We start from the raw sequence: 13,740 nt of genomic DNA, 5'->3' as shown, positions 1-13,740 counted from the left end.
GGGAAAAGGGAAGGGTGGAAATCATTTACTCTTTTGTGTACTTTATATTATTATTAGTGAATTAGTAATGGAGATAGGGAGGACTTACTTAGCCCTTAGGGTTTTTAAAACAGCACGACTTAAATGAATTTATGTAGATGCCTGCTGTGAAGTTCCATGTAAATTTTTTTTTTTAAAGCTGCACTTGGTTTTCAGTGCTGCAATCCTGACCTCTAGTGGGCATCCAAAAACAGAACCTGAATACCAAAACTTCACATCATTTTACTGCTTACTGTATCAAACTCCGCTATTTTAGCCATTTTAAGAAATCGAACTTTTCGAGAGTTTACAATATTTGAAGCAGAATAAATTAAAAGATTTTTTGGTTGCTGCATCAGAATATTCTCGCTATGGAACCTATGTTTAAGAACAGTCAGTGTTTGCTTCTTTATATGTGCATGGTAATTATGTGTTATTTTTACCTTCTTTTTATGGAAAAATGCGTTACTTTACAGACCATAGAAGTAAAGAATTTATCAAAGAGTAGCCAAAGGAATACTGCTGTGGTTACGTGTTATACATAACAAGCTATACCAAAACTGAGTGTCTTTTAAACAATGATTTTATAATTAGACATATTGATGTTATACAGCCTCCTGATACGATACACTGAGAAGGGCACAACATCACTTCTGTGGTATCTGTGCTCAAAATATAGAATCTGAATTTAATCATGAGGAAATATCAGACTAACACCAATTGAGAGGGACTCTATAAAATAATTGGCCATTACTCTTCAAGAAAAGTGTCAAGGTCATGAAAGAGAGAGACTGAAAACTGTCCCGGATTAATAGAGACCAAGTAGACATGACAGATAAATTCAGTGTGAGATCCAGGATTGGCTCCTGGACAGAAAAAGGACATTAGTAGGACATTTAACAAAATTTGAATACTAATTTCTCCATTTTGATAATTACATTGTGGTTATGTAAGATGTTAACATTTGGTGAAGCTGTGTCAAGGGTATACAGGAATTCTTTGTACTATTTTTGCAGTGTTTTCTAAGTCTGAAATTATATAAAAGTAAAAAGTTGTTTTAAATTTTTAGAATAGCCATTTATTTTGTTCCCAAGTGCATGGGTCAGGAGTTTGGGAAGGGCTCAGCTGATTGGTTCGTCTCTGATCCACATGGCACCAGTTGGGGCAGCAAGAGCTAGAGAGTCCATTTCTAAGATGAATCTTTCACCCACATGTCTAGCACCTTGATGCTCCTTGGCCTCTCTTTCTTTTCATATAACATCTCATCCCCCCAGGACCTCTTCATGTTATTTGGCTTCTTAGAGCATGGGGGTCTAAGTGTAATTCACTTCTTACCTGGTGGCTGTCTTCCAAGATTGAGTTCTCCAAGACGCGGGACTTGGAAGTTGCCAGTCTCTTAAGGCTTGGGCATCACTTCCACCATGTTCTGCTGGTCAAAGAAGTAGCAGAACCCCCACCTCTCAGTAGGAGAAGTACCGAAGAATTGTGACTGTCTTTAATTCATCACAAATATCTAACCAAAGTCTCACTGAATTAGCAGTAGAGCTGGAATTAGAGGAAAAAAAACATGGATTTTATCTTTGTCTGACAGAGCTAAATCCAGTCCAGCTTTACTATTTATTAATAGTGTTATGCACCTGAGCCTCAGTTTCCACATCTTTAAAATAGTGGCAATACAACTTGTGTAATTTAATTGTTGAGGCAATTAAGTGAAAAAAAATATGTAAAATACCAATTACCTTCTGAGATATGGTGGGTAATAAATATATGAACCTAGTAGTAATTGCTACAATTTGTTAACTACTTACCAAGTGCTCAGTTCATTTTATATTATTTTGATATGCTATTTCACTTCCTGAGGTAGTATGTCCCATTTTAGATGGGTCAGAAAAGGCAGCAGTCCGTTTCCTCTGGCTTTAACTGTGTTTGTCTGTGGGCCTGCTCCATTTACCTTGAGCACTCTTGGTTTGATAATTTCTCACTGTCTTGTTAGGATTTCCATTTCCACATACTATTTATTTCCTTTTATTTTGATCTCTAAGGACCCAGGTGCTGATGCACATTTGGCACTTTTTGACACTACCTTTTCAGCATTTGTTCTCAGTGCTGTCAGCATAGTTCTTGACAGCTTTTCACACAATCTGTCAGCTCCCTCTGAGTTCAGGATTGCCTGCTCATCAGAGCCAAAATGTTCAGAGTCTTTGTTTCCGTGAGCGCTCTGCCGTCAGCCTTTCTTTATGCAGGGATGTGGGTGCTCAATTGTTGGCCTACCCAAGAACACTGTGATCTGCACTTTGGAGCAATTATTTAATTTGGGGCAATTACTCGTAGGTGTTGTTTAAGGCGAAGACTTTGCCAGGCTGTGACTGAATCTTGAAACAGCAGCATCCCAATCAGTTAAGGAACTGCTTCTTCACGCACACAAGGCTGACCTCAATCTCTTGTCTCTGGAGGAGGGTCATGACCCTTTCCACAGCAAGCTGAGTTTTCATTGCCTCACATCCTGTAAGCCTTCAGCCATTTTTTGTGAGTGTTTTCAGTATAGAGACAAATAATAGAATTTGGTTTTGGTAGAAGTCACCTCTTTGTTACCTTTCTACTACTCTCTGCTCTCAAAATTTACTTGCCTAGAAATGGAAGGAGTCACTTCAGTCCCTTAGAAGTTAGATGCCACGTAGAATAATAAACAAATAAGGGATTTATTCGTTCATTCACTTATTCGTCAAGCCATCTTCTCTAACTTAGTGGTTAAGAGTATAACTTCTAGAATTAGGCCACTTATGTTAAAATTCTGGATCTACCACTTACTGGCTGTGTGATCTTGGGAAATTTACTTTGACGTCTCCAAGTTTTAATTTCCTTGTCTGTAAAATGGAACTTAAAAGTTGTGAGAATTGATAGGCACATACTTTTAACATAATTCAGATCTTCGCACATAGAAAGTACTCAGTGCATGTTGGCTCTTATTTATCACTTTGCACTTAGAGTTAACCTTTGTACTATAGATAATACAATAAATAAAGAGTAAAAAGCTGTAATAGATAAATAATAAGTAGCTGTAACAACATATTTACCTGTTATTCTTAATAATTCCCTGGACTTTTTAACACTTTGAGTACACTAGGAACATTTGTTTACCTCTCAATAACAAATGAAATGTTAGAAATTACATATTCCTAAAAATAGGAGGCATCTTTTCCTTTTAAAAGTGTATTTCAAAAATATATATTACAGTTCAGCAAAGCAGAGGTTGAATTATGGAAGAGTAGGTGAAAAATAAAGTATCAGTGGGGAATTAATTAATGTTGGCTTGGAAGCGTGAAGGGTGGTTCTCTGTTGTTGGCTAGGAGACTGTGATGAAGACCAGTGCTTACACTGACACCATCGTCTTAAAACCAGCCTATTTCTAGTACACTTCTTTTAAACTGACCAAAGACTGGCCTGTGGAAGGCTTCCATAACTTAATCACACCTCTAATTATATTTCTAAATGAGAACAACTCTTATTTAAAAGAAAAAATAGATATTTAAAAATATCCAACTGAGGTTGCCTCTTTTCCTCTCAGGAAATTAAGATACATTTTGTACTGAAATAAGGAACTTGGTAGAATAGCAAGTTTTTCTTGATTTCCAACGACTCAGAGATCTGAAAGCATCTTATTTGTTGGCATAGTCTGGCCACTCTGTCCTGCTTTAGCTTAAGGCTTATGAAGTTTTTGTTTTTCTTGATTTTTAAGGATAATGTCTAGACCTTTTTATAAGCAGGTACAGTGATACCTTAATATTCTGAACTTATTTGAAGAGTTCATATGTATAAATTTTTCTAGTAATGGAAAGTTACCTCTTGTCCATCCAAGCTTTAAAAAGTTTTTTTTTTTTTTTAATTGAATCCACACACTATACTCCCTTATTAAGTACAGTACTTTGAACATAACGTAAACGTTCATTAATGCTGCCGGGTTGCCATTATGAAGGTTAACTATTGAGGGGTCATTGACTCCTTCACTAAATGGGACCAGATAGCTGTGCATTTTATTGTTGTTGTTGTCAGGTGCCGTCAAGTCATAATGACTGTGTGTACAACAGAATGAAACACTGCCTGATCCTGCGCCATCCTCACAATCGTTATTATGCTTGAGCCCATTATTGTAGCCACTGTGTCAGTCCATCTTGTTGAGGGTCTTCCTGTGTTTTGATAACCCTCTACTTTACCAAGCATGATGTTCTTCTCCAGGGACTGATCTTCCTGACAACATGTCCAAAGCATTTGAGACAAAGTCTCTCCATCCTGGCTTCTAAGGTGCATTCTGGCTGTACTTCTTCCAAGACAGATTTGTTTGTTCTTTTGGCAGTCCATAGTATAATGTATTTTATAGTTTTTTTTTTTTTTAAATACAGTGAAACCTGTGAGAGCCAAAACTCGACGAGACTACCTTGTTTTTCTGCATCTTGCAAGTTTTCCATGTTTGATAGGGTATAGTCTTAGCACTTTTCTGTCACTCTACATTAGTTGAAAATATTTGAGTATTTCTTCTCTGACAGGTTGCTGCCTTACATGGGTCCCAGCTTTCACAGGTTTTTCTGTGTGTCTTCTATTTCTGTCAAATCTAATATTTTAATTCTGACAACTGTCTATACAGGTCATCTGTACCTAACCACACCTAAAGTATACTTTGTCTTGTAGTTTGCTATTTCTAGTATCTATAAACTATAAAATCATATCACAAAACTAATTAGAAGTATATATAAGGTAAAAATTTGAATAAATGTTTCTCATGGTGTTTTTTTTTTTTTTTTTTTTTCCCATGGTATTTATGAGAGCTATTTTTGGCTATTCGGAGAACTTAAAATTTTTTTTAATTTCTTAGTCCTTGTTTGTGTTTTTATGGCTCACTTGTCCAATAGTTTGCAATAATTGAAGCAAAGAGGTTCTTCCTGTAATTTGATAAGGATTCTGTAGATTGATCTAATTGGCCTTCTGGCTCATAAGAAAAAAGAATCAATCCCAGAAAATTTAGGGTAGCTAGTATAAGAGAGTGCTTCAAGTCCTCTTCACTTTCAGCAAGCAGTGAAGAGGACTTGAAGCGCTTACTAATGAAGATCAAAGACCACAACCTTCAGTATGGATTACACCTCAACATAAAGAAAACAAAAATCCTCCCAACTGGACCAATGAGCAACATCATGATAAACGGAGAAAAGATTGAAGTTGTCAAGGATTTCATTTTACTTGGATCCATAAACAACACCCATGGAAGCAGCAGTGAATAAATCAAAAGACGCGTTGCATTGGATAAATCTGCTGCAAAGGACCTCTTCAAAGTGTTGAAGAGCAAAGATGTCACCCTGAAGACTAAGGTGCGCCTGACCCAAGCCATGGTATTTTCAATAGCATCATATGCATGTGAAAGCTGGACAATGAATAAGGAAGACGGAAGAAGAGTTCACGCCTTTTAATTGTGGTGTTGGCGAAGAATATTTAATATACTATGGACTGCCAAAACAACGAACAAATCTGTCTTGGAAGAAGTGCGGCCAGAATGCTCCTTAGAGGCAAGGATGGCGAGACTGCGCCTTACATACTTTGGACATGTTGTCAGGAGGGATGAGTCCCTGGAGAAGGACATCATGCTTGGCAGAGTACAGGGTCAGCGGAAAAGAGGAAGACCCTCAACAAGGTGGATTGACACAGTGGCTGCAACAATGGGCTCAAGCATAACAACGATTGTAAGGATGGCACAGGACTGGGCAGTGTTTCGTTCTGTTGCACGTAGGGCCACTATGAGTCAGAACTGACTCAATGGCACCTAACAACAACAGCAACAGTATAACGGAATCATCTGGTCATCAAATAAGCACTTAACTACTTAACTGTATAAGAAGTACAACGGTTAAGCACTTGGCTGCTAACTGAAAAACTGGAAGTTGAACACATCTAACGGCTCTGCAGTGGAAAGACCTGGTGATCTGCTTCCCATAAAGATTATAGCCAAGAAAACCCTATGAGGCAGTTTTTCTCTATCTCTTGGGGTCACCAGTAGTCAGAATTGACTCGATGTCACCTAACAACAACAACACTGAACTCTGTATGTTACCCCAGCACTGTATAGTGAAAATCTCATTAGACTAGACGGCATGAAGCTTGGAGCGGGGGAAAGAAGGGGGGTTGTTTCTAGCCTGCTACAAATTACATACCATATATAACCTTGGACTGGTCATTTTCACATTCTGGAAATTGGGGATCATAGTACACGTTGTTATGAGAATCAGTGAGATTTCACTATTCCTGTGAAAGCAAGGAAGTAGGGGGGATATTTGGCAGAGAGGTTTAGAATATAGCATAGCTGGTTGAACATGAAGTAGACATTCCAAAGAGTACAGTGAAAGGATTTGGGAAGGGGAGGAGGAGAGAAAAACCGGGTTAGGAGAAAAGACCCAGAGCATTATGAGGATTAGAGAACAAGAGGGAAGAGGGGCTTACATTTTGAGCAGTGACTGGGAAAAACAAGAACTGGAGACATGGTGGATTTAGTCCCAATGGCAGGTTGATAGGCACTAAGGTTGTGAGAATTCACTACTGCCTGAAAGTGAAGCCTAGTAGGTGGAGTAGGGATGGAGGGAGTGGGGGACAGGGCAGCTGATCTTTTTTCTCTTGGCCTGCAGGTTTTATCAGCAGTGGGCAGCAGCTAGTGGGTAAGGACCCAGATTTGGATTTTACTAATTTTGCCTAATTATAATCCAAGTTTTTTGGTCTACATAGTCTTCTTTCTGTTTTCCTACTTGATAAATTGTGATCAGAACTATTCTAGGATCAATGTTGAATTGACAAATGTTGTGTTGTATATTTTCTTGCAATAGTTAAAAAAAAAACTAGGATCATTGCTTGGTGTAGTGATGAATTGGATCAATCTGTTTTTTGCTTTGCTGGTCTGACTGTAGTTATTTCCTACAGCTTTTGGATTCTTAAAGAATCAATTGAATAAAACCAAAACCTCTAACCAAATATTTTTTGCTTATGATTTACCCTTCCATCATTATGTCATATTTTTGGTAGCTGAATATGAAAAGTTACATTAGCAAATTATAACAGGAAAGTACCCTGAGTTATCTAGTCTTAATCATCACTTCCGATTTTGGACACAGAAGAAGCATGCTTTATTAAAAGTTTTTTACATAGTACATTTGGTCCATAAAGCAGATAGATTATATTTGTGGCCAGGGTGAAAGAAGGCACATCGACTTTGGACGTAGGGAGATGTCAACTCATACTTGAAAGATCTTTCTCCTCTTTTATGATGACTCGGAGGACAAGGAAACAGCACATTCTATAGCAACGCTGTTTCTGATGCTGTAAACTTGAGCATTCCCCATCTCTTCGAATTTAATACCTCAACATCTCTTAGGAGTCATTGAGCTGAACCCAACATTCAAAATTCACCTCCAATATGGTTTCTCAAGAAGCAGTTTCTTTCTAAAGAAATATTGCTCTGGTTTTCAATAGAAATTTTGTATTAGGATCTGACAGTCTTTTTTTCCTATAGGACAGAGTAGAACTGCCCGCATATGGTTTCTAAGGAGCACCCAGTGGATTTGAACTGCTGACCTCTTGGCTAGCAGTGGAATTCTTAACCACAGCACAACCAAGGTTTCCAAGAAAGAGGGAGGCGGGAGGGAAAGAAAGAAAAGGAAAAGAAAGACTGGCATACAGGCCCTCCCTAATTACCATCTCTAGTTGTGCAAATACTACTCGAAAGCAAGCACTTAAAGAAACAAGTAAGAAACAATAACAACATTGGTGAGAATCCATTGTGCTGCTTACAGCTTCCCTTATACAATCTGTCCCATTTATCAGCAGCACTGTTTTTTGTTTGTTTTGTTTAGTTTTGTCTGCTCTGGCGATTTAACCTCATCACCTGGATGTTGGACTAGGATTTAGGAATTTTTTTTATTCATAGTTTTATATTTCTACCTCACGCTGCCCTCTTAAGCAAGAATCTTAAATTTCTCAAGCCTTTTTTGTTGTTGTTGTTAGGTGCTGTGCAGTTGGTTCCAACTCATAGCAACCCTGTGTACAACAGAATGAAACACTGCCTAGTCCTGTGCCATCCTCATGATCCTTGTTATGCTTGAGCCCATTGTTGCAGCCGCTGTGTCAATCCATCTCATTGAGGGTCTTCCTCTTTTTCACTAACCTTCTGCTTTACCAAGCATGATGTCCTTCTCCAGAGACTCATCCCTCCTGACAACATGTCTTAGACCCATGGAAATAATCCAGAAGTGTATTCAAAGAAAACAATTTATTGTGAAAATAGTAAAAATTATGTGAATGTTAATTAAATATTACTGGACATTTGAAATAAATCTCACAGGAGAAAAATACCTCTTTTTTTTTTAAAGTTCGTGATTTAACTATTGTATATGAAAATGAAAGCAATTAGGGATTTTGTTAAAAATGTGTGGAAGTCTTGGGAAAGTACTTAATAAAACAGTGATAGATGTAGCAGTATTGATTTTTGCTTTCTTTTTCTATTTCAGGGTTTGAACATAATCTTTCATGTAGCCTTGGCTCTCCTAAAGGTAAGTCTGTCTTTATCTTTAAGCTACCAAACCACCTTACCTCTCTTATGTTGGGACTGAAAAAATTCAATATATATCCTTTGACCCATTTGGCCTCCAGATTCCTGAACAAAAAAAAAGACTTCTCTGAGAAACTTCTAATTCTTTTCTCCCCACTCCACCCCATATTATGTTGTTTATTTGGGATTTGTTTTTCTTACAATTCATTTACTTTCGCTCTTCAGCACCCCTTCCAGTAACATTTAAGGATGCTTTCATTTATATGGGCTCAATTTTGTAACAGAAAAGGTTAAAGCCTATTTTCTGTCTAAATGATGCCAGCTTGTTTCTTAAAATATTTCTTACCATAATAACATCCCTGGAGAGACCTAAACATATAATTGAATTATTAAAAAGCTTCTCTAATATACTGACTAAAAAAGAAAGTGCTACATTTCAATTTGCAGTTCTTTCCCTGATAGCTGAAAATTTATAAGACACTTTAGAACTCAATTATAATTACCTTGTTGGATTTTATATCAGCATATCAATGCAGCTTTAACAACACTGTGATATTTTGCTGCAGAGTTAGTGAAAATAACTCAGCCAGTTTTTGCCCTTCAGTCAAAGATGACATTGTGTTATTGAAGGCGATAATTGCTTTGTTTATAAAAAGATGCAGGCTCGCCATTTTTTCAGTACAACATGGTGGTTAAAATCGCAGGCGCTGGACTCAGTTTTGGTTCTAATTTCAGCCGTAGTATATGACCTTGGGCAAGTTACTCCAAGTACACACAGCCTGAGTTTTGAGATAATAATAGAAATGAATTTATGGAATTGTAAGAATTAAATAAGATGCTACATGAAAGTCCTTAAGTAGCATCTAGAAAATTTGATTACCCAATGAATGTTAGCTCTCATTGTTAGGATTATTATTGTTATTTCCAAGGTAACTGAGAATGTGTTTCTCAATTCCCCCATCATTCTTCCTTATCCCTCAAAAGATAATGACTTGTTATCTCAGGAAGGCCTTGACACTTAACCATTAACATGTCTTGATTCAAAACCAAGGCATGAAAAAGTACAGACTCCATGCAACTCAAGAAGTGGGTTACTGCTCCTCACCTCTTGTTCTGCTGAACATTTGCTTCCTGTGAAGTTTATAAAAATGGACTTTACATTGTTGATTAATTTTTGTATGTTTACGAATGAACAATTCTTATGTCAGAGTTATTCTAGAAGTTAGAAAAATATTTAAAATACTGAATTTTTATACGAATAACGCACACCTTCTACATTTGTCAGCTGCGTCCTTCCCCCCACCCCCCCCCCGCAAGGTTTTTTTGTAAGCACACTGTGTTAATTTTTTTTAACCAGTAAACCCATTGCCGTAAAATTGATTCTGACTTATTGGCACCTATATTTTTTTTTATAGCACAGAGTAGACCTGCCCCACAGGGTTTCCAAGGAGCACTTGGTGGATTCGAACTGCCAGCATTTTCGTTAGCAGCTGTAACTCTTAACCACTACACCACCAGGGCTTCCAGTAACATGTAAAAAAATTCCCATAGTGGCACTTATGAAAATACCTCACGGGGGAGGTTGCAGTTGGCAAACAAAAGGAGAAGGTGCACATTATTTACATAAAAATGCAGTAGTTTTAGTATAATAACGTAAACGTATTTACTTGTATCTTTCAACGAAGTCATGGAAGTCTACTTCTATTTTTTTTTTTTCTTGTCATAAGGCAAATCAAAACCAAAATCTTTCTAAATTGGCTTCTGAGCAGGGCTAGAATAAGATATTTAGAATGCCTAAGCAGTTTTTAAGCAGTGCAAGTATTATGTAAATCAGACTAAAAATAATACTAAACCATAAAGTATAAGGAAGTCCAACGAAGTTCTGGTTTTCCTCTCATATGTAAAGTTTTTTTTATTTTTTTGTCAGATATTACATCTTTCCCAAAATATCTTTCTCATTGTTTACTGCTGCCCTGGCACATGCTTTGCTTAGTCTGCCTTTTGAGTAATCCAGACAGACTCTCTGGTTATATCAGACCTATACTGTAGAATGTGTCAGCTTAATACTCTCCAAACCAATAAAAATATTTGCTGTCAAGTTGATTCCAACTCATGGCGACCTCACGTGTCAGAGTAGAGCTGAGCTCCATAGGGTTTCCAGAAGAGAACACCCGGTCTTTCTTCCTAATACTTTATACTTCTGGCTAATTAACTTTCTGATTGACATATTGGCATGTTTGTATTATTTACATTTATTTTTGGCCATGTTAACCCCAGACCAGGCCTGTGTGGAGGACATTCTATGGCCATTGGACAGAAAGGCTTTTTGTACCTTTTCTAGCAACACATGGGCATCTAAACATCATCCTGGAGCATTTGACAAGTTAAAACAAAAACAGACTCACCACCATCAAGTCAATTCTGACTCAGAGTAACCCTATAGGACAGAGGGAGAACTGCCCCACAGAGTTTCCAAGGCTGTAAATCTTTACGAAAGCAGACTGCCACATCTTTCTCCGGTGTAGTGGCTGGTGGGTTCGAACTGCCGGCCTTTCGGTTTGCAGCCGAGCACTTAACCATCGTGCCACGAGGGTTCCTTTTTTCTCATCACTAGGGGCCTATATCTATATCCCTTCCTAGTGTGAATCACGGACCTGGTCCCATGTAAACAGAATATATAGGGCTGAATTGAAGTATACCTTTATTGATCTGGTTAGCCCCACCTGAAAAAAGGATACCCCAAACGCGTATGACAGTGACTAACTTTTAACTTCTAATCTAGTGTGCCAGATATAAGGATGTGTACACATGGGGTCGCCATGAGTCAGAATCAACTCGACAACAATGAGTATGGGATTTTTTTCCATAAAATAATAAATTTAAGAATAGTTCAAATTCCTTATGAACTCAGCCTAGCTAATTTTGAATAGAGCAGCAGCAGGACTTTAGATATACCTGTTTTAAAAGCATGTCCTTTAGGGTTACAATGAGTTGGAATTGACTTGTTGACAATGGGCTTTGGGTTTTGGTCTCGTAATGAGGGGAACTGGAAAGGAACTAACATTTCTTGGATGCTTACTCTGTGCTGAGTGCTAGTGTGATCTATCTCATTACCACACATTAAGTGTCCAGGTATTATATGTTGGAGCATCTTAATTGTGTTAGCCGAAGCATGCCATCTAATTCTTTCTCCCAGTTGGAAATTGAGGGAACCAGGACCCAAGAGGTCATATGATTACCTAAAGTCTTTTTGCTCATTAATGACTATCTTGGTTACCTAGTGCTGCCATAACAGAAATACCACAAGTGGATGGCTTTAACAAAGAGAAATTTATTTTCTCTCAGTCTAGTAAGTTACAAGTCCAAATTCAGGACATTGGCTCCAGGTGAAGGCTTTCTGTCTCTGTCCGCTCTGGAGGAAGGTCCTTGTCCTCAATCTTCCCCTGGTTGAGGGTCTTCTCAGGCGCAGGGACCCTGTGTCCAAAGGATGCACTCTGCTCTTGGAGCTTCTTTCTTGGTGGTATGAGGCCCCCCTGTCTCTCTGCTTGCTTCTATCTTCTATATCTCAAGAGAGTGCCTCAAGACACAATCCAATGTCGTAGGCTGAGTCCTGCCTCACTAGTACAACTGCCGCCCATCCTCCCTAATGAACATCGTGGAGGCAGGTTTTACAACATACAGGAAAATCACACAATAGTGGGAATCATGGCCCAGCCCAACTGGTACACACATTTTTCAGGGGACATAATTCAATCCATGACAGTGATAAAGCTGGATTTATAGTTATTTTAAAACAGCATAGATGTGGGATGTACATCTCTGTTACTTGGTATAGTTTAAAGATACTTTCTGAATGGGACCTGCTCTCTTTTGGGTTAGAAAAAGTCTACCAGATAGCTAGAAAGTTATTGAGATTAAAGAATGATTCCCTGTAATAGGGAGCATAATCAATCATCATCAAATCATTTAGGATGTTTGTAATGTCCAATAGGTAAGTTAGATATGTTTCTAAAAATCTAATTCATAAAGGCTACCAGAAAGCTAGAAAGCCATTGAGATTAAAGAATGATTCATTGTATAGGTGGCATAATCAACCATAATCAAGTCATTTAGGATGTTTGCAATGTCCGTAGGTAAGTTAAATATGTTTCTAAAAATCTAATTGACTTATTGTATAAAACATTCAGTAGTCATAGCTCACTACATTATAGTAGATTAGAGATGATCTGTCAGAATTGTTTTTACCACTTACTGTCGGACAGAGATTTTTCAATCAGAGTAGGTTATTTGCTCTTTGACTGTGGAAAAAAGCAAATGACGGAATATTTTTCTCTCCTTCCCCCTCCAAAAATTATATGCATGTGTGTGTGTGCGTGTATAAATATTACAGCCATAAAGAAAGTCCCCCTATAATCTCATCTACAGAGATAACATCAGAGTGAAAAATTTGGTATTAAATCTCCCTCTCATTTTTTAGTCTATTAATATGTAAGCATGCATTGCGTACACATATACATATATATGTACATACACGTGTATACATATGTACGTACTATGTTTACTTTTTAATATGGCCTTGAGGATGACAGATAAGGAGATGAGATAGGAGAGAAATACAGAAGAATGGTATAAAAGGATGAATATATATTTTCTTTCAAAAAATGCTGTTGAACAGTGCTCTTTTTCTTTAATAATATATGATGAATGTTTTTCCATGTCACTATATACATATAGTGGCTAAAAGCAAGACTCTAGAGTCAGACTGCTTGAGTTCAAATCCCATCTCCAGCAATTTATCCAGTTATCTTGAGTAAATTAGTTTCCTCACCTTTAAATCAGGGATGTTAATAATACCTATCTCATAGTATTTTTTCTGGGTTTAATGAGTTCATATATGATTGGTGCCTTGCATGCAATAAACAATACAGTGAACTCAGATGCTACTATTAAACACAGATCTTCCTTAGTCTTTTTAACGGCTGTTTAGTATTCCACTGTATGTACCATAGTTTATTTAACCAATTTCATATCCAAATTTCATGAACATTTAAATTGTTTCAGACTTCCCTGGTAAACAAAACCATAAAAAACATCTTTAAACTTACATCTTTGCCTCTTGTTGTTGCTGTTCAGCGCCATCGAGTCAG

The 13,740-nt window shown here is 37.5% G+C and overlaps 1 protein-coding gene across 14 annotated transcripts in view; it reads left to right on the top strand.

The window, feature by feature from the left end:
- Window positions 1-13,740, top strand: part of RABGAP1L (RAB GTPase activating protein 1 like) — a 785,265-nt gene that overhangs the window by 561,153 nt on the left and 210,372 nt on the right. For all 14 annotated transcript variants that reach the window (XM_023549257.2, XM_023549255.2, XM_023549261.2 and 11 more), the window contains one exon: window positions 8,553-8,594. In XM_023549257.2, the coding sequence (XP_023405025.1) occupies window positions 8,553-8,594 (42 nt within the window). The remainder of the gene's footprint in view (window positions 1-8,552; window positions 8,595-13,740) is intronic.

The sequence above is a fragment of the Loxodonta africana genome, chromosome 25, assembly GCF_030014295.1.
Source record: "Loxodonta africana isolate mLoxAfr1 chromosome 25, mLoxAfr1.hap2, whole genome shotgun sequence".
NCBI classification, from domain to species: Eukaryota; Metazoa; Chordata; class Mammalia; order Proboscidea; family Elephantidae; genus Loxodonta; species Loxodonta africana.
The sequence above is the reverse complement of the archived record's forward strand: the minus strand, read 5'-3'. Positions and strand labels throughout refer to the sequence as shown.